Below are 20,685 nucleotides of genomic sequence, written 5' to 3'. Positions count from 1 at the left end.
TGGAAGATGGAATTGAAGAAGGCCAATCAGAGAAGGCATTGAAGCAAGGCAGCGAGGACCTTGTGTACCTGCCACTGGGTCAGCTGGTCCCCTTTGCTGAAATGTAGTCCTGGCAGTGGAATGAATTTCTGACGCAGCAAACTGTTGTTTCCCACACCTTTCCCCCACCCCAGCTCCCAACCACCACATCATTCTACCCCTGGAAGATGAGACTTATGTGAAAAGCTGTCACTGTTTTTCACTGTTTGGGGCTGATAAATATTAGTCAGCTAACTGCTGACGGCTGAGGCCATTCTCCGAATATTGTGGTTTCACAGATTTTATTCACTCACTGCTCTGTCCCAAGCTGTCTTTGTCGACCTATATTTCTCCCACCCCTGTTTGTACACATACACACACACACACACACACACACACAGAGGTATACACATACATACACGCACACACATCTGCCTGTGTTTTATTTATTCATATCTTTTCCTTTAATCAGTTGAGCACAGGCAGCTTCTTTTTGGATTTGGGATCACCCTGCCTGCTAGGAGAGGGTGGTAGACTGCAAGCCCTCTTCTCCACCTCTCGGACAGACAGCGTCATCGCCACAATAGGGCAGCCTCTCAGTGCAAAGAAGATTCCTAAGTGCACCCCTGATGGGCTCCTCTTGCCCCTCCAAGTGGGCCTGCTGGCGCACAGTCCAATGGCAGGATTCATCTCTGATCTTGGCCAGTGTCAACATACAGTGTGTGTCCGCTCTGCCTCCCTGACCCAAGTGCGGAGAAATCCAAGATGCAGTTCTGGTCATTAGCGTCCTTTTGACCTGCTGTTATTCTCCCCCTCCCAAAAAAAAAAAAAAACTTTTTCTTTTTCATTTAGTAGAATCCCAGCTTCAACTTCAATTACACAACTCTGCAGGCCTTTCTCCCATGTCATGAAAAAAACACAGTCTCAAACCAGCATAATCCAACTGTTCTGACTGCTGGATCAGATTAGTTCAAAGTTGTAGATCATATTCCTCAAACTGCAATTTGACAAACACGTACCAGGGGCTTGCTCTGACCCAGCCACTTTTCCGGGCACAGAAGTAGAACAGCGAAAAATAAAGGCCTTGCTTCCTTGAAGCTTCTATCCTGGGGGAGGTGCTCCAAAAGTAAACAGTAAAAAAACTGTAAGATAGTGATGAATGCCTTGTGGGAAAATGAGGCAAAGTGGAAGGTGTACTGAGAAGGCCCCAGGCCACTGGGGAGGACTTCCTGAGGGAGCAGTAATTACAGTGAAGTCTCAGTGATGAAATGGCTGAGGAGCATTCCAGATGCAAGGACCAGATAATGCAGATACCTCAAGGCCAGGTTTTGCGGGTCAGGTCAGGTCATTGGGGAAAGAACTTCAGAGCGGCTGGAGCCTGGTGGATTAGGGAGAACGTGGTGCCAGTTTTGGGAAGAGACCATAGTACCAAGTTATGTCCAACTGTGTAAGATTTGACTTTATTAGAACTACAAAGAGAAGACAGTGGACAGCTTTAAGTAATGGAGTGGCACAATCTGTTTTAACAAGCTCACCTTGCCTGCAAATGAAAACGGGTCCAAAGAGACAAAGTGAGACCAGTCAGAAGACTAGAGCAGGAAAGAAATGACAGCAGTTTCTGGAAACAGAGATAAAATAGATTGTTGTGTTTTGTCCCAGAGGCAGAGATCACAGGATGTACTGATGGACTGGATAGGGGCTACAGGGGAAAGAGAAAGCCAGGCTAAATCCTAGGTTTTTAGCATCAGTAACTACACAAATGATGGTGCCACTTACTGATATATGAACGACTGGCTACGAAGCCCAGTTTTTACTGAGAGTTAGTGGTTCAGTTTTGGCCACGGTAAATTTGAGAGGACTCTTAGCCTGTGGGATGTCAAGAAGCCAGTTAGATCCATGAGTCTGGATTTCTAGGGAGGGGTGTGGATCAGAGATGGCAGGTTTGGGACACACTGGCGTATAAATACTACTTAAAACCCTGTGACCAGCCGAGATTCACCAGAGAGAGCATGTAACTCAAGAGGACAATGAGGCAGGGACACCGTGGCACCTGGACACCATGGCAAGAGGGGAGAAGAAGCCGCCACGGCAAGAGGGGAGAAGAAGCCGCCACGGCAAGAGGGGAGAAGAAGCTGCCACGGCAAGAGGGGAGAAGAAGCCGCCACGGCAAGTAAGTGTTTCAGGAAGAGCAGGGTCAACTCTGCGAAACGCCACTGGGAAGCCAAGTACGATAAGAAGAGAGAAATCACCACTGGACGTGGCCAAGTGAGGTCAATGGCACCTTCGACAAAAGAATTCTTCCAGGAGGACCCAAGCCAGTTGGAGCTGTGAGATGAGGTGGTCTAGAACAGAAGCATAGACTGCTCTTTTAGGGAGTTTTGCTGTGACGGGAAGCAGAGAAATGCAAAGACGTGACATCCAGGCAAGGTTGACAGTTTGCAGTTTGCTCATTTTTTTAAATAGGGGTTTGTCACCTATTAACAGCAAGTGATTCACCTCCAAGAATCCCCCACTAAAAGCTGTATTCTCTGTTCTGATAGAGACATGACCTGAAAGTAACGGTCATATGCATTGTGAACAGAGGATATGCAAGGAAATTGGATTTGCCTTTAATGTGTGTTAGTTGTCATCTTCGGTTCCATTACCTTGTTATTGCATGAAAAACTATATATATTTCTTTTCCATTTGTCAAGTATTAGCCATTTCTAATGATTTTGATAATCCTTCCAGTCTGAAATTTACTATTTTAATGTTGGTAAGTGAGTCATTATCCTGGAAGCCAAATGTGAGTGCAGTCCGTGTGGTACTGATAATGCTGAGAAGGAAGACCCACTCTGATGAGATTATTGCTGCTGGGGTGGGACAGGGAGGGACCTCAAGTTCCTTGGTCCCCACCTGGTGCTTGGCTGACATGAAATCACCAGATGGGTTTTGGTGCTTTCCTACAAATGGTCCCCTTCTCTGCACTGATAGCCATTGGATGCGCTCCCTGGAGCCTGACAACCAGGCTTAATGGGACAGAAGTGCTGTGCTGGGAAAAACCAAGCTTTAAACACAGACACATGAAAGCACTTTGTAGAAACTTGCAAGGATATGCTTTTTTTCACAATCTTTTACTAAGAAAAGTAATGTACCAGCCTTCTAAAGGTGGAAATGAAGCAAAATACCAAAATCTAGTAGTACCAGTGACCAGTATCCTTCACCAAAAAATAGTTTGTAGTTCACTGGGCTCTTTCTTAACTGAAGGTTTTTGTTCCATTACTCATAGAGAAGAGTCACAAACCCTAACTCCTTCAAAGCCCATTCAGTGCATTAGAGCCGGAGACAGGCTCACACTTCCTTCAGTGGAGCAGGAGGCGTGATGGGCAGGGAAGCTCCACCCGACAGTATTGACTCTGAGGCGGTGTTTCTCTTTCTTCTTTGTAGACGATGCCAGCACTGCTCCTGTGCCCAGCCCTTCTTCAGAAGAGGCAGCTGAAGTCTGCAAAGATGAAGGTATGAGGCCACTTACTACATCTAAAAATCACAAACTCTTAGAGAACCATTTGGGTTTTGTTTGTACGGGTAAATGAAGCAGTGAGCAAATCTATCTAACTCTCTTCAAGCATCTCTATTTCCAACACAAATATCCAACCCACTCTGTTTTATTCCATACCGGCCCTTTTTACAGTGTGTACGTCCATTTATATCTTCCCCTCTGAAAAGTGACTGTTCGTAAAACAATAGAATGACTGGAGGAATGATGTTTAAAGAAGATGTTTATCTGAAACACTGGACTTAGACTGTTTACATCTACTCCTCATGAAGGAGTTCATTTGAGAACCACCTACCAGAAAGCTGCATTATGTAGACATAATAAGAAAGAAGAAATGTTTGAAAGGCATCCTTGAAAATAAATCTTTGACAAGAGCATCATTCCTCATTTTATGGACAGTTCCTGTGGAAAATGTTGCTACCCAAGTGTCTTCAGAAGATACTTCTTCTGAAAATTTGATGGAGAAACAGTGGGAACATTCATGTGCAGATAACAGAGTTTTTAAAATATGTATTATCTAAAGGGAAATAAAATAGTCATTTCTCTTTTTTTTTCATTTTTTAAAATTTTTATTTTTTTTTAGTTGAAGTATAGTCAGCTTACAATGTTGTGTCCATTTCTGGTGTACAGCATAATGTCTCAGTCATACATACACATACATATATTCTTTTTCATATTAAAACAGTCATTTCTTTCCTTTCCCTCCTAATTAACTATCCCCCCATGCACAAAAAAAAAAAACAGTATTATTTTATATCAGTCACTGATCACTCCTAAAAACCCTTCTGTGAATGGTAGACTCTATTACTATATTTGTACAAATTGGCATCTGGTAAACCATGTGATCTACTTGGAGCTTTTAGATAAATATGCTGAAAGCATTGTTCAGTCTGGAGTGATATGCAACTATATCTGTACTTGACATTGATACTGGCTACTCCTAGAAAACACTGGCTACTCCAGTGTTTAGAAAATCAAAACGGTCTTAAAAATAATACTTAGCTGCATGCATCATTCCTTCCATGTCATGTTGCCTGGGAAATGGCTTTTCTAAAGAGGGGTCCAGGGGCCAAGGGGAGGGGCGGGGCTCGGTCGTTGCTAAGGCTGTGAGCTCCTGGGGCCAGATGGTGGAGGCTTAAACCCTGTCTCTGCCCCTGGAAATCTATGTAACCATTGACAAGTAACCCAAGTCCTTAACAAGGAATTAACAAGTAATGGCAAGTAATTAACTTCTTTGCGTTTCAGTTTCTCCTCTAGAATGGGGACAAGAACCGTGTTGACTTCACAGAATACAATAATACATGTCAGTTGCTCAAACTGTGCACCTGGCGCATGTGCAGACTGGGCTCCCATAGAGATGAGGGAGCTGGCATTACTAGGCAGAGCTCGTGGAATCAATACCTGTGAAAGGAAAGAGAAAAAAGCAGAACTGGGTAAAGGAAGAAAGAGAACTGCAAGGCATTCTCAACAGAAGCCACAGCTAGTCTGAGGATGGCATGGCCACTCTAAGATGTCCAACTGGGATGAGAGTCAGGCTGTTAAAACCTTTCATTGATAAGTCACCTGTCACGTGGCCTCGGATGAAGCAACCCTCTCCTGTCGGGGTAATCCTGGTAGCCTGATGTGGATAAGGGTTTCCTGCACCTGGGAGAGAGATAAGTTCTTCATTCCTGAAGGGGGAGCCGGGTGGCCCAACACAGCAGCCACCATACTGTTGTTTGGATGGCCTTTTTCTTGTTCGTTATCACTTTCTAAATGAATCCCTTAGCACCTCCTTTCATACTACTCAGCTCTGTGTTCTGACATCCCTGTTTTTAAAACCATTTGGAATATCTAAATATGTAAATAAACCATGTTAGATCACATAGGTTCTGATAATAAACTCTAGGTCATCTTAGAGAGAGAAATAAACCTGACCAGGTCAGAATGTGGTGTTCAACCTAAGCAGATAATTTTTAGACATCCCAACCATTTAGCTTGTGAAAAAAAATTTAAATGTCATAAAGTGGAACTGCGGAGTTTAGGAAACAAGAGAAATAATCTAATTTAAGTGCTTCAAGCTGAGATTTTTCCTGTGGAGTTGTTTGGTTTAGAAATATCACACCTTTATAGAAGCACACTGTTTGTGATGTTTCTTGATGCTTTTAGGATCTCACACCATTAATTGCTCATGCCAGGATCAATTTCTCAGAACCCTTTTAGGTTTTTTTTTTTTGCATAAAATTTGTAATGGTGGTAACTCCAACAAGATCTGTCACATATCACAAATGCAATTCCCTAATAAGACTAAATGTGAAATTTTAAGAATTTTTACTGAAATAAATTGTTAATATCCATTAACCTCTGGATCTTACGAAAAGAATTTTGAAGTCCACATTAATAGGCAATCCAGTGTCCATTAAAAATAGGATATACAGGTTATGATTTTTGCCTTTTCCTTCTGAAACAGCATGCCTACAGAAGACCACTGTTTTTAACTGATTATCAGTCCAAAGCTTAGACCAAATGTCTCCTGCTTACAGAACTGCCATCTTGACTGATAGACACATAGCTTAGAATGAAAAAGAAATGAATTTTCCATTGAAATCCTCCAAGATTGAGGTCATGATGAGGTTAAAAGGCATTCATATGTGTTGAGGATTCATTTCAAGCATCCACCATTATTAGTTTCATGCGGAAATATATCTCCTTGGTGACATCTGGGCTATTTATGAGCTCTGCAGCTCTAAGACTGCTTATAAAAACGTTTATTACACTCTCCAGTTTAAGTGGCAGAACATTTTTGCTGACCAAAGCTCCTCCAGGAGCCCTTGCTCTCTTGTCTTTGTTTCTAAGCTTTGATCCTGACCCAGGATCATTTTCCGAAAAAAGGAAAAGACCCCAGTCCTTGTCTTACCCAAAAGACGAGATTACAGATGGGAGACTGAGTGCATTGTGCAGGGAAAGATTTTCAAGAATTCCTTTAGGAAAAGAAAAGTACGCCTCCAAGAGCGGGAGGCAGGCTGACCTAAGGGAGGAAAAGCAATGGTCTTCGTTTTGCCCTTTCTCTCATACCCTCGCTTAAAGTTGGTCTTTTGATTGATTGATGGCTCTTGCCCCTGGAATGCCTAGTCATGTTTGTCTCCTTTGCATGTCCTTACCCACGGTGTACACAGAAAAACCCATGGGGGGCCTAAACTGCAATGTTAAGTATGTTACAATGAGCACTGGGTCATGTTCAGTTAAGGTTTTTTTGCTACCGTGCAGTTGCGACTGTCAGGTTCTAACCAGTATCTTGCTGGCACTCATTTAGAAGAAGTAAAGTCCCTGTATGCTGGAGGCAGGCATAATGTCATCTTCAGGACCATCCTCCCTCTCCTCTACCTGTCTGCCCAGTGCCCCCACTTATCTAACTACCTAACATTATCACCAATATTATGGCCTTTAAAAACAAAATTATTCTTTCCAATATACTTCCCAAAGGTTTTGAGACTCTCCAGTTATTTTCTGCTTTTGCTCATTGGTTGGCTGTTTTCATATTTGTTATAATTTTAGTTTCCACCAGAAACTAGTTTCCTCTAGAGTGCAAGGACTGAAAACAAGCAAACAAACAAACAAACAAAAAATAAGTTGGCTTTTTTGTCACTTGTCTAAAGTCAGCTGGTTTGGGAGAAAAGATTTTTTAAAAATTAAAGCACATATGTGAAAGTTGGAGAATTTCAAGAGGAAATGTCTTTGGGGGTGTCTTCTATGCCAGTGATTTTGTTCAAATGTTCTAGACATATTTCCCCCTGGGTACCGAGAATGGATGCTTATTGCCCATTTCCTCCACGTAACTGCGAACAGTGCAAGCTGCTAACAGAAGGAGGTACCACTGATCAGCTTATGGATCATGAGCTAGATTGTGAGCTGCAGACTGAGGACACCTGTTCCCAATGACTCATCACAGCCCTCAGGGTGGGCAGGAGTTGAGTTGGGAGAATGAGATGTGAGGAGGAGGAACACTTATGAATAATTCATCTACACAGGGGGTGCCTGCCAGGGATGTGGCAGCCAGGACTGAATTGAAATGAACTCCAGCGTAAAGCTGGCCTGAGCAAGTATCTGTAGGTTGACAGGAGCCCTGAGGTCATTTATAAAATAGGATGTGCACTGTCTCGTGAGAGATTTCTGTCTCTCCTGGTACAAATATTCCAATCATTGACTTAATGGTTTACACATTAAACCCTTAAAAACAAACTCAGGAGTACAAATGTTCAAGCTATTTAAGTTAGCAAATAGGCACTCAGATGAAGGGCAGTGGAAACACTGGAGTAAAATTTGCATTAGGAATATCAAGTACTCTGGTCGAAACTGCTGCAAAGTTATTATTATCATTATTACTCAAGATGAAGTCAATCTGCTAAATTCAAGGAGAAGCCTCTCTTCTATTGTCTTAACACTCTTCATAGCTCATCCTCACTCACGGCCAAGACCATGCATCTCACTGGGGAAAACAGTGCTGTTTAAACATATCCTGATTCTCCTGTCTTATTATTTAATCAGTACCTACTTTGAATTTGAACGTCAACTAGACCAAATCACATGCTCATTAATATTCAAACCACGATCAGCTCGCACTCAGGTGCACGCGCTCTCGAGCCCCTGCTCCCTTGGAGCTCTGGTCAGTCACGTCAATGCCATCCGGTATTCCTGAAGTGGGGTGTCACTTGGCAAAGGATATCTTAACCCTTCATCTAGTTTCAAACCTGCTAGAGATCAAAGTTTCTGTAGGTTAGTGGGAAAGCTAGAGCAAGAGTCAGGCTTGCCAAAGAGAACAGGATGGGGTTACGTATGAGGAAGCGGATTCAGGAGTGTGCGAGAAATGAGCGTCAGTGTTCCCAGCCCCCTGTCGCTGTAAGCTTGGGCAGGTGGTGTTGGCTCCAAATGATTCTGACCATCGTTTCCATCCCTTGCCTGAATTGCTGGAGAGAAATGAAACATCGGGCCACTGGTGGAATCCCTCGCAGGCTTCTCATCTGATTTTCCCTAGTCCTTTCCCCATTCTTGACACCCACAGTCCCCAAACTGAGGGTGCGTCCTCCCCATCACCCACCTCAGAGGGTCAGAGCTGAGCCCAGTCCGAGATCTGCATGGATGGGGTGTCCAATACACTGTGACATTCCTGGGTTATCACTCTGGGAATGTAAGGGTCTGGAGTGTGGAGTGAGAGCCCTCTGGTAGTTCAGTGAAGGGGAAAGAACGAAGATAAACGGAGTGTCTCCTGTACACAGTGCTTTGCATTTCTGTGCAATCTATTTTTCATTTCACAGAAAGGTAACCTGAGACTCAGGAAGGAGAGAGAGAAAGGTGGGGGTGGTGGAGGTTGGGGAGAGAAGTACTTTATTAATGTTGACTCTCCTAGCTAATACTTACATGAACTTACATAATCCTCAAAAATGGTAGTATTTTATTTTATTTTAATATAACAGTTATTTATTTTTCTGCTTGTAAAAACAATACATATTTATTGTAAAGTATTTTAAATGCAAAAAATATAAAAGGTAAAAGCATATAACCATTTCCCTTTAAATATTACACAGTAAAAAAAAGTCTTCGGTCTTTTCAGTTAACAGTATACCTTGAATATTTTCCCATGTTTTTGAAAATTTCTCAAAGGCATGCTTTTTATTAGAAGCATAATATTTCATCATATGGTTGTTCCACAATTTACACAGCCAGTGTCCTAATGTCAGATGATTTAGTTATCTGCAGTTTTCTCTCTATTATAAATAATAAGGAAATACAGTATATACGTTTTACATAAATCAGGGTGTGCATCTATGATCAGTTCCTCAGGATAAAATCTTGATTCTTCCTTTGTTGATTTACTAGTGAAAAGATTAAGATATTTTTATTGCTTACATTTATTTTCTTATTTTAAAAATAATGTGTGTTAATTATAGAAAAAAATAAGCAAAAGAAGAAATGAAAAAAATCACTCACAATCTCAATCTCCAGAAGTGAACACATGTAATATGGCAGCATATCAGCTTCCAGTCTTTTTCTGGGCAGTCACTTTTTCTGGGAGTTTTCTCAGGGCATTCTGCAACATATACCATCTTGAAGTTGTCTTTAAGACAATATATTAACAGGGTGTGAAATTCTTTCTATATCTTTTGGTAGTCTAATATCATTTAATTATATATTCCAATGAACAAATGTCCATAATTTACTTACCCAGTCTTCATTTTGAGTTGTTTCTGGTTCCAGTTTTAAATTCTATATTGGCCAGGAACATCCTTCTAACTTTTTCAATGTTCATGATCATCCCTGTAAGAAAATCCCAATAAATGAAAAAATGCATACAAATCTTTGTTTTTTTCTACAATGAATAGAGTTTATTCCTTTTTTTGATTATTTAAATAATTATGTTCATTGTAGGAAATTCAAATAATTAAAGAAAGCCTACAGAATAGAATGAAAACACATGTGCAATTGCACTCACTAAGATAAGTACCATTTACATTTTGGGGATCACTCCTTCACGCATCACTTTCTGAAAACACACACCCACACAAAATTTTATATAAATCCATCATATAATGTATGATTGTTATGTCATTTCCCTTTTTATCTTGTTTGCTGACTTCCTACCCCCAGTTACTCAGAGAGTGAAATACACTGAATACAAGATCTCTCTAGTCTCTGCTCTCAACTTCCAGAGTCCAGATTCCATCTCTCCTCTGACCTGTGTGGCCTTAGGCAAATGACTTAGTGTCTATGCACCTCAGTTTCCTCATATGTAAAATGGGAACTTTAGTAATACTTCCATAATGAGATACTGAACATTAAAACAAGTCAATCCCTTTAAACATGACAAGGAGTGCTTGAGACACAGTAGGAGGCATAAAAATTTTAGCCATTGTTAAATATATGTTTATTTTATAAAAACTGTATCATATTTTACACACTTTTCTGAATCTTGTTTTGTTACAGACAACAAAATTTTGTGGCAATCCCTCCAAGTCAGTTTGTGTGGATAATTAATCCATTTTAAAGCTCATCTGGTATCCCACAGCTTGGACGCACTATAATTTATTCAGCTATTATCCTGTGATGAGTAAGCTCTTTCTTCCCACTTTATTGCCATACAAACAATGCTGCAAGAGATGTTCTTGTCCGTGTATCTTTAGGTGCAGTGCTTTTATTTGCTTGGGGAAAATTCCAGACACGTGAGTTCTGCTGTGAGGAGTATGTGTTTTTCATAGACATTGCCAAACTGCTTTCCCAAAAGGCTGTAACTATTCGTATTTCCATCAACAATCATTATTTTTGTTCTTTCTCATTTTTGCCAGTTCAATGGGTATAAAGTAATGTCTCATTACTTTTAAAAGGTCAGTATTATTATCCCAATTTTGCAGGTAATTGAGGCCAGAAAGCTTGAGCAACTGGTCCAGTGACCCAAAAGGTAGAATCAGAATTTGAAAACCAAGTCTGCCGGAACCTAAAATCCAGGCTTTGTCCATCCCACCATACTGCTTCCCAAATCATGCTTTTGGAGGAAGGGATATTCCTTGCCCGAGGAGGAGGTGGTGGGGTGCGTAGCATGTGGTGAGAGGGCAGCATAGGAAAGCTCAGACCCAAGCCAGGTGAGCAGGGCAGTGAGACTGAGGCAACAGAAGCAACCAGCCTACTTGGTCGACATCATAGCTTTCACCGTAACCTGCAGTGAAAGTCCTACCATGAAATGAGCACACAGGAGCCTCTAGCTGCAAACCCCACCAGATATAAAGCCCAAACTCCTTTCTGTGTGGTCTGGTTCCATACTTCCTCATGCCCCACGGGCACCCTGCTCTTAAGCCCAACTCACTTGCTGTCATTTCCCAAACACAGCTGGCCTGTGGCGTTCTGCCATCACACTGTCACACCTGTTTATCCAAGCCTCACTTCCATCATCTTGCCTTTGCATCAGTCTTTTACTTTGTTGTTTCCTTCCTCTCTTGCTCTTTCCTTCCCTCCATCCATTCCTTCCTTCCATCAGATTGTCTGAGCCAACATCTCAGGGACAGGAATTATACTAGATCACATTGGATGGTGAGGAGGATGCACATTTTCACCTTTCCTGATCCCTCCCGTCCTTATTACATTTCATCCCATAAAATAGTGAACTGTCTTTTCTACTGTTTCTTGTAAATTTGTGGTAAAACTTCAAAATTTATCCTGTGCCTTGTATCAATGTTAGTTATATACGTGACACATCTAACTCACTAGAGTGTAAATATCTTAAAATCGGGTACCAAATCTCATTCATTTTCATGGCTCAAGACCATCACCGTGACTTGTGCTTTGTAGGGCCGCAGTATCGGGTATAGAACCCATCATACAAAATGGGCACTTATAACTCTCCTAATATCATGGCCACTGCCCCCAAATACATATTACTATCCTTAAAGCTCATATTAGAGGAAATTCCATTTCAGAATTCTCCTGTTTCAGAAGTGAGTTTTCCCCAAAATTTTATGCTGCAAAAATACAAATGTAAATTCAAACCAGAGACTTCCCCTATGTATTCACTTTCAGATGTGGATATTCTTGCCCTGTATGAGAACAAAATAAACTTCTCAGTGGTGAATGTATAGAGATTATTCACTATGGCCAAGGCTAGTTAATTGTACTTAATTTATGATGAGGCTTTTCAAATGCTTTGATTAAATATATTTCAAACTGGATTAAATAGGTGCAAGTAGATGAAATCATTCATCTACTTTTTAGTATTAAAATTATATTTATCTATCATATAGTATTGTCTAAAATATACATATATTTGCACATATACAAATATACATACATGTAGTTTAAAATACATGTAGCAAGTGGAAGGCAAGTAACAGTTGCTATCCAATTATGCTTCCATGTATTTTTTCCCTTACAAATTAAGTGTGACTGTAATTATATATTTGTAAGGGTCAGTTCAGTTATATGATCTCTTGGGCATATTTTTAAAGATCTGGTGAGTGAGGCTTGGAAACCAAATCATCCCAGACTAGTTTATGGGAATTAACTGAGTGGGACGGTACCTTTTGTCCAACACAGTTTTGGATCTAGCTGTAGGTCCTCCTAGGTCTGAACTAAGACAAGCATCCCTGTAATCTGTTTTCAGAGTCGCCGGCCTAGTGTTTAAGCTCTTGGGGTGAGTCACGCAGCCTTCATGAGCCTCAGTTTATTTTGGATTCACATCACCACTGTTGTGTGGCCTTAGATAACTTTCTTAGGTAAGCATGTTTGCATCCACAAAGCAACGCACACACACGCACACCCAGCATGAATCTGCAAGACAAGATCTCTCCCAGCTTGATCGATGGTTTATGGTGTTTTCTGCGATACTAGGAAATTCATAAAGATCTATGTCTTTCAAAAGGCGTGTTTCAAAAGCCATTAAACTGCCTCAGTTAACCTAAACCATCCATAAATGTTGTCTGTGCCAACCACATTCTGAGGCAGGATGATTACTAAATATTCACTCAGTAATTCTGTCCTAACCATGTAATGAGACAAACATTTCTGTTGGCGTCTTCTTGCAACAGGCACTAGATTTCCCTGAATCTTTCTTTTCAGTTACAGGAAAATAAGCAACCATCTTTTCTCATCCTGCAGTTTCCTGCTTCCTGTAGTTTCCTGTTTCCTGCTTCCTCGGCCTTCCTTCCTACTGGAAGTCCTGGTGTAGACCAGTCTAGAGAACTTGGAACTGCAGCTCCGTATTTATTACCTGACACTGATGTGTACCAGGGTCAGCAGGAGGGGCGGGAAAAGTTCAGTTACCTTCCACACACACATTCTCCTCCTCTTGACAACATTCTTTTGTCAGAGCCCCTCCCACATTCCTCCCCAGTGCTTCCCCCAGGCTGAGCTAACAGCGCACAGCAGCCTCTACTCCCACTTTACTCCCTCAACAGAGTCTCCCGAGCCCGCAAGCATCAATCCTCCCATCTCCACTGCTTCTTTCCCCTCCCCCTCATTAATGGCCCCCCCTCTCTGAACCATACTTCCTCCTCAACAGTCTCCCTTTTTTATCAAGTAAAAAGAAACCAGAAACTCACTTATGGTTCATATGGTGGCCACATGCCCTGCACTTTTAAGTACAGTTCTAACTACAGAGAATCTATCTTCTTATCAGTTCACATAATATGATTTCTGGAAGGAAAAAAAAATAAATAACTTCCTCCTGAGCATAAACTGTCACCTCATGGGAAATTAGATTTGAGCGCCATCATCGCAAGTATGTTGTTAGTTTTTCAGGAGAGAAAAAAAAATGGAGGTGGAATTAAAAAAATAATAATATATTACTCTCCTGTACCCTCAAAATATCTTTGCTATCATGTTATATCATCTATGTGAATTTCTTCCTTTATTTTGAAAATCCTTTCAGTGGTAATAAAGAAATTATGTGTCCAAAGAGTTTTATGCACTGATCCTAATTGATTGGGTTTTTATAATAATGACAATCCAAAAAATGTTTCATAGTGCCCAAGTATAATCTCACTTCATTTTTTCAGTGACTCTTTGAGATAGAACATGAAATTTGGTAATACAAGCTGCTGTAACAAAAATGTCAGATTTATCCAAGAGAAATTTATTTTCTCATTTACATAAAATCCACATTGAGAGACTGTGTTTCATACATGCAGGACTCAAGCCGATGGAGGCATGTGAGCTTCAGCATGTGGTTCCCACGGCTGTCTTGAGTCTTAACAGTCAGCAAATGAGGAGAGAAAGGGTTGTACTGGAGGTTTTTATGACCAGGGCTGAAATTGACACACATCATTTCTACTCACTCTCCATTTGGCCAGAACTCAGTCACATGGCACCAGCTAACTGCAAGAGAGGTTCCCTTAAGTCCTGCAAGTTCCTCCTCCTTGTGTGACAAAGATAAAGGAAACAGATTTGTTGAAGAGCTACCCTATATCTTCCAAAGATGGACTGTATTATTATTATCACTATAATTTCCCTAATTTTACAGATGAAGCAACCAAGATTCAGGTTGGATAATGTGCCCAGGACCATATAAATACTGAGGGCTAAAGATAGACTTGAACTTGATACTTTTTTAAAAAAACAAAAAAATAAAAATTACCCACTTATGTGTTTTTCCTCCTTACACCATGAGTCTGCTCTGTATTAAGACACACACACACACACACACACACGTCTTTATGGGATGTCAGCTAATCCCATAGGGTAAAAACAAGTGGTAACTTGATTTTTCACATTTCTGTTTAGAAGGACAATTACATGTTGTAAGTTGTCTGCTGTATTTTGAAGTCAGTAGTGCCTAGTACTAAATGATGATATGTTTAGATTTTTGCATGCTGCGTTTTATAGCAGACTCATTCTATGTTTATAATGTTTTTATTCTTTATATCTTTCCTATTTCAGAGTCATATTTGAAGTGATTCCCTCAAAAATGGCACCTATCATGAACAACAGAGACTTTACATAAGCTAAGAAATGAGAATATGTCACAACAGTGGCTCAAACAGAACTCGGATTCATGAATCTGCCTCTAGGTTTTCCTAGTGACAGATATCTTATTATATTTGGTCTAGAGTTTCACAAACTCATGTGTTATACAGAAAGCTGGTTTTAATGAGTCCAAGGTCAAGTGTATACATTTAGACCCTATATAAATCAACTAACCTTCCATAGGTCAAAGTTCATGGTCATATTAATATATTGTACTTGAATAGGATCTCACTCATAAGTCAAGTAAAAGATGACAGCTCCTGAGGCCAACTGACATTCCCAGGCAAAGCAAAATAAACATAACATATCAGCTCACTGCTTCTTGAATTCCTGTAACACTTTCATGTTTTCCTCAAAGTATATAATGAAAACACCTAACATAACATGCAGGGTGTACCTCTCCCTGCATTCTTAGCCCACAGAGCCCTCAGTCTCATCATGGCCTTTTCTGGTCATTTTTTAGGCTGGATCTCTCCTCCGCTAACCGTCCCCGCCCCCTGTTCATTACTTCATAGCACTCACAGCTATCACTAACCATGTAAACATTATTTTTTCCTCTGTATACTTACCTTTTGCCCATCTCCCTCCACTATGGCTTAAGATTCATGCTGGGAAGGAGAGCATGTATGTTGTCCATCATTTTATCTTTGAGTGATACATGCAAAGTCTGGCCTTCAGAAAGTACCACTTAAAACACATTTAAATTTTAAAAATTCTCACAGTAACACTTAAAATGATGTTATGGCCATTGACAGATTCTTAAGGGATTTTAACTCTTTGTAAGACCTTCCACAGGATGAAAAAGAAAATATTGCTCTTGGCCTTCAAGGAATTTGTAGTCCAGATGGAAAAATGAAACAAGCAGCCTGTGTTACATGTTGATACCAGCACCACCAATAATAACAGCACTAATATTCATCTAACCCTTTTTATACAGCAGACTCTAGTCTAGGAATTTTACATTTTCTCACACATCCCACTCTTATCCATGAGATGAACACGATTATCACCCCACTTCACAGGCAAGGAAAGTGAAGCACAGAGCAGAAAGGCAAGTGGTCAGAGGCCACTTAACTAGGATGCACAGCAGCTGACAAGCCAGACAGAGCATGACATGTACAAAGGGAGGGTTACACAGGAACATGTAAAGGAGCTCGGGCCCGAGGACCATCCCTGGTGTGGGGGTGAAATGTGGATGGAAAAAAGGAGACCTGAGCTGGGATCTGAAAGGCACACAGATGCTGCAGAGTGCAGAAAGGCTCTTCTCGTTGGGCAGACGAGCATCCATGACAGGTCGGAAGTAGGACATAAAAGACCTATTTTAGGTTCAAGGAATAGACTCACTTGGCTTCCGTGAAGGATCCATTCATCTACTTATTAATTAGTTGCTAAGGTAAAGCCCTGATTATGGAGAACTCTGAATGTCAAGCTGAGACATTTGGGTCACATCAATATAAAACAAAAAATCTCAACCATTGGACATTGTTTGGATGTAAGTAGTTTTTTTGTTTTTTGTTTTTTTTTAATGTGGTAGTTACAAATTTACCATTCTCTTTCTTCCTCCAATTCCTTCTCAGAACATCCTCTCTGATGGTACCTAATTAGACTTTTCTTCTTCCCAGACATCCCAATTAGCATTTGTAGATGCTTCTCTGTACACCAAGTTAGATTTTCTAGTTTCTGATGGGCCATCCTTCAGCAAGCTGCAATTTCCCATCTCCATCACTCTGGCCTCTAAATAAACATGTCTGCAATTATTTGTATATGTCAGGCTAATACTCAATTCCCTAGAACAGCACTGTCTGATAGAAATAAATGAGAGCCACATATGTCATTTTAAATTTTCTGATAGCCATGTTGAGGAAGAAAATAAGTGAAAATAAATTTAATAATGTATTTAACCAATATATCCAAAATATAATGACTTCAACATGTAGTCAATATAAAAAATTGTGATGAAATATTGTACATTCTTTTTTAAAAACTTGTCAATATAGTTCTCTGCTATGAACAGAACTTCTGCCACTACACCCTAGTACCACTGCAAGAATGTTTAAAGTACTGAAATATTTACATGGTGTTTGGCAAACAGTGACGTAACTCCCCTCCTCGCAAGGAACTCCCCGCCACCACACCACTGGTATCCCTGGTGCCCTAGTGGGGCTCCATGACTTGCCCCAGGGCTGGGGACATGTCCCTCCTGGTTGGCCGACACCAATGCCAATTATAAGTGCTTAGAATGTCACCCCAGCTTCCCTTATCGGTATTTTACCCATGCTAGCCAAACACTGACTACTTGATACAATCCTTAGATCAATGAAGATCGACTCCAGAGAATTGGGATAGGGAAAGGGAACCTTACATTTAGGGAAGATTCTGTTTCCAAACCCATTTTGAGACTTTGTTCTGATGTGCAGCAGAAAAATAGGTAACATTCAAAAGTTAGATAAATCATCCAAGCAGCAAAAATGCATTATGTCAGTGTTAAGGGCAGAATGTTTGTGTCCCCTGAAACACAAACAGATTTCATACACTGATGCCCTAACCAAGGTGACGGTATTTGGAGATGGGGTCTTTGGCAGGTAACTGGGGTTAGGTGAGGTCACAAGGGTGGGGCCCTCGTGATGGGATTGGGGGCCTTGTTAAGAAGAGGAACAGTGAAAGATCTCAGTCTCTGCCCGTCCACACACACACTGAGGAAAGGCCACTGGAGGCCACAGGAAGAAGGCTTCCTTCTGCAAGCCAGGAGGAGGGTCCCACAGAAACCAAAGCAGCCAATACCTTAAACTTGGCGGCTAACCCCCAGAACTATGAGGAAATAAATTCCTATTGTTTAAGTAGTTCAGTCTATTTTGTTACGGCAGTCCTAGCAGACTAACATCGTCAGCTGTTGCATTAGGAAAATTTATTATAACGATTTCTAGAATTCATAGTTAAACCTAGTCTAAAATAGTAGTGGATTAAAACAAAATCTTCCTGGAAATAGAAAATAACATTTTTACATTAATCCCTAGTATATTTCCCAAGATCCTCATAAAATAACATCTTACCATATTTTGTCATAACACATTTTTCTCAGTTTATGAGGCAAAACATTGCCCTCATCATACGAATGCCTCTGTACACTCCATTTCCTGTAATACCAGATGTCACCTGATTACTTTTCTCCCACCAGGGTCAGTTTTAAAAATGAAATTTATTGAACTTGGATGGGGAGGAAAATCGCTCAGTGGTAGAGTGCATGCTTATCATGCATGAAGTCTTGAGTTCAATCCCCAGCACCTCCATTAAAAAATTAATAAATAAATAGATATATGAAAAGATGAAAATTTTTTAAAAATTGCTGAACTTGTTTTGTTCTGCAAGGCCAGGCTGTTCCCCTCTTTAGCTTTCTCTGTTTCTAGTATCTTTCAATCTGTATACAAGGTTCATGAGGATACTGTCCACTTACAATGACTAGAAAAGTAAGTGTTTTTTAAAAAACAATGGCTCTAAAAGAATACCATGCTTCTTAAAATAATATCGGTTTAAAAAAAGCACTTTTGAAATGTTTATGTGCACATCAAATTTAGAACATGAACTTGCAAGGTCCCCAACATAAGTGAGCCAAACTCTTACCGTGGTTGGTCGGAAAGTCAGAGAGCGAGGGAATGGTCCCGAGAACCGGCTGACCCGAGCGGCAGCAGCCCCCCCAAGTGCTTCGTCTAGAAACTCGGCCCCAGCAGTCGTGCCCTCAAGCAGCCCCAGGACTTTACCTTCTTCTCCTCTCTCTCCTCTTCGAATGCTGCCGAGTAACTCCTGAGGCTTCTCTCTTCTACCCACCCACGACTTGTGTTTCCTCCCGTCTCTTTCAGTGACTCTCTGCCCTTAAACCACTCTGTGCTTTGAAACTTTCTTTGTCTATTTTGCCACCAAACACTCCCAGACAAAGGAGCTGGTGGTTTCCTTTCATCACAATCGAATAGGAATTCTCTCCTGGTAGGTGGCGCTCTGGTGACAGGTGACCTTAATTTAATGTCTGTTGGCCAACCTACAGAGACTGCCCAGAGCCCATCCCTCATCAGTCACCTGTGGTCCAGCGCTCAGGGTTACGTGGTACAAAACACAGCAACCTCTCCTCCGGCTTTCCCTAGTGAGGTGGCAGGCACTCGGCCTGGCACGCCCTGATGAAAGGCAGCATGGCATAAGAGAGCTAGAAGTCAGGAGAATAGGGTGAGCATTCACATTTTGCTACTACGTTGTGAAAACAGATTATTGACCATCTTGGCTGTCTTAGTATGGGTTCTCCAAAAGCAGATTCTGAGATAAGGATGTGGGTACAAATGGTTTATTTGAGAAGTGGTCCCAGGAAGCATAAGTGAGGTTTGGGAAAGTGGGCAGGGGTTGGAGGACAGTCAGTAGGGGTACAATAATGAACAGGTTATGGCTGAGGGGACCTGGGGCTCCGCTCTTCTGAAAGATGTAGGGAGAACATTCAGGATTGTCCCTGTGAGGGGTGGGGGAACTGGCAACTTATCTCCTGGCTCCTTTGGGGGTCAGGAGTTGGGCATTGTGTCCTGGGTACTTCTGGCCCATCTGAGACAAGAATGCCCTCCGTCAGAGTCTCAGGAAGCAGTTCGCCTCCTGGAACCATTTGCTGCAGCCTCAGGGGTGGCCCACTGGGATGTGGGTCGGGCCCTGGAGGCTAGAAGGCTAAGCTGACCAGGGTTGTTTCTATTTCAGCTACTCTATTTCCTGGGAGGTCAATCCTCTCTAGAGCGTCAAGATGGGAATGGGGTGAGAAGAAGTAAGAGAAAGGAGAGTAGAGCGAACCCAGCCTTGGGACACCCCATACAACAAAAATTAGGATTTTTTTTTTTTTTAGACTGGCTGAAGATTGGATTTAGTTTGAATATCCAGTTTGAAGCAATAGTGAAATAGCATTTGGTGGATCCACTTAATGAGACACTCTGCAGTCATCCAAATTATAGAATTATATTTGATAGCATGTGGGAAAGTTGAAGGAAAAAAAAAAACAGAAAACAAGTAAGCACATCCATTTTCATTTGAATAGGTTTGTGGGTCTTTCTGGATAAGAGAGACAAAGAGGTGCTAGGAGAAGTCAGCCAGGTCTTTGAAGTTCACATAAAATGAGTAACTCTCACAAAAGGTCCAAATATTAGTCTCCAAACCTGTCCCTTCCCATCAAGAGAAAAAAAGACTCAATTGTGCTCTGACAGGGCGGGTTATGACTAGATCCTTGAGGACTGTAGGAAATCCCTGCATCTCAGCTGGTGAAGTCTTCGCAATTTAGCCACTCTCTCCGAGTGGCTGGCTGAAAACAGCCCACACCCAGAAGTTGAAGCATCTATGTCTGGAGACAGGCTATCTATTGCCTTAACTTCTCCGTGAAATAAAGTAACTGAGAAGTAGCAGCCAACTGCTAGGCTGTGTCCCTACTCGGAGTTAGGGTCCGAAAGGTCCCTTCTCATTTCTCCTTGTCAGTATTTGTGTCACAGAGACTTTTCATTATCAAATCAAATTAAACCAAAGTGTAAATAAAGTACTTGGATTCCCCCTGATTTATGGATGAACATCTTAATGGAATTTCAAGTCAGTTTTATATTTAGAACTGTCGTTACTTTTCATGCCAGTAGCCTGGTCAGATTTTG

At 41.3% G+C, this 20,685-nt stretch overlaps 1 protein-coding gene across 3 annotated transcripts in view; it reads left to right on the top strand.

Moving 5' to 3' along the window:
- MACROD2 (mono-ADP ribosylhydrolase 2) overlaps positions 1-20,685 on the top strand; it is a 1,883,327-nt gene that overhangs the window by 1,776,219 nt on the left and 86,423 nt on the right. For all 3 annotated transcript variants that reach the window (XM_074347853.1, XM_074347852.1, XM_074347851.1), the window contains one exon: positions 3,445-3,513. In XM_074347853.1, coding sequence (XP_074203954.1) covers positions 3,445-3,513 — 69 coding nt within the window. The remainder of the gene's footprint in view (positions 1-3,444; positions 3,514-20,685) is intronic.

The sequence above is a fragment of the Camelus bactrianus genome, chromosome 19 (genome assembly GCF_048773025.1).
Source record: "Camelus bactrianus isolate YW-2024 breed Bactrian camel chromosome 19, ASM4877302v1, whole genome shotgun sequence".
NCBI classification, from domain to species: domain Eukaryota; kingdom Metazoa; phylum Chordata; class Mammalia; order Artiodactyla; family Camelidae; genus Camelus; species Camelus bactrianus.
Note: the sequence above shows the minus strand (reverse complement) of the source record. Positions and strands in the feature narration are given on the sequence as shown.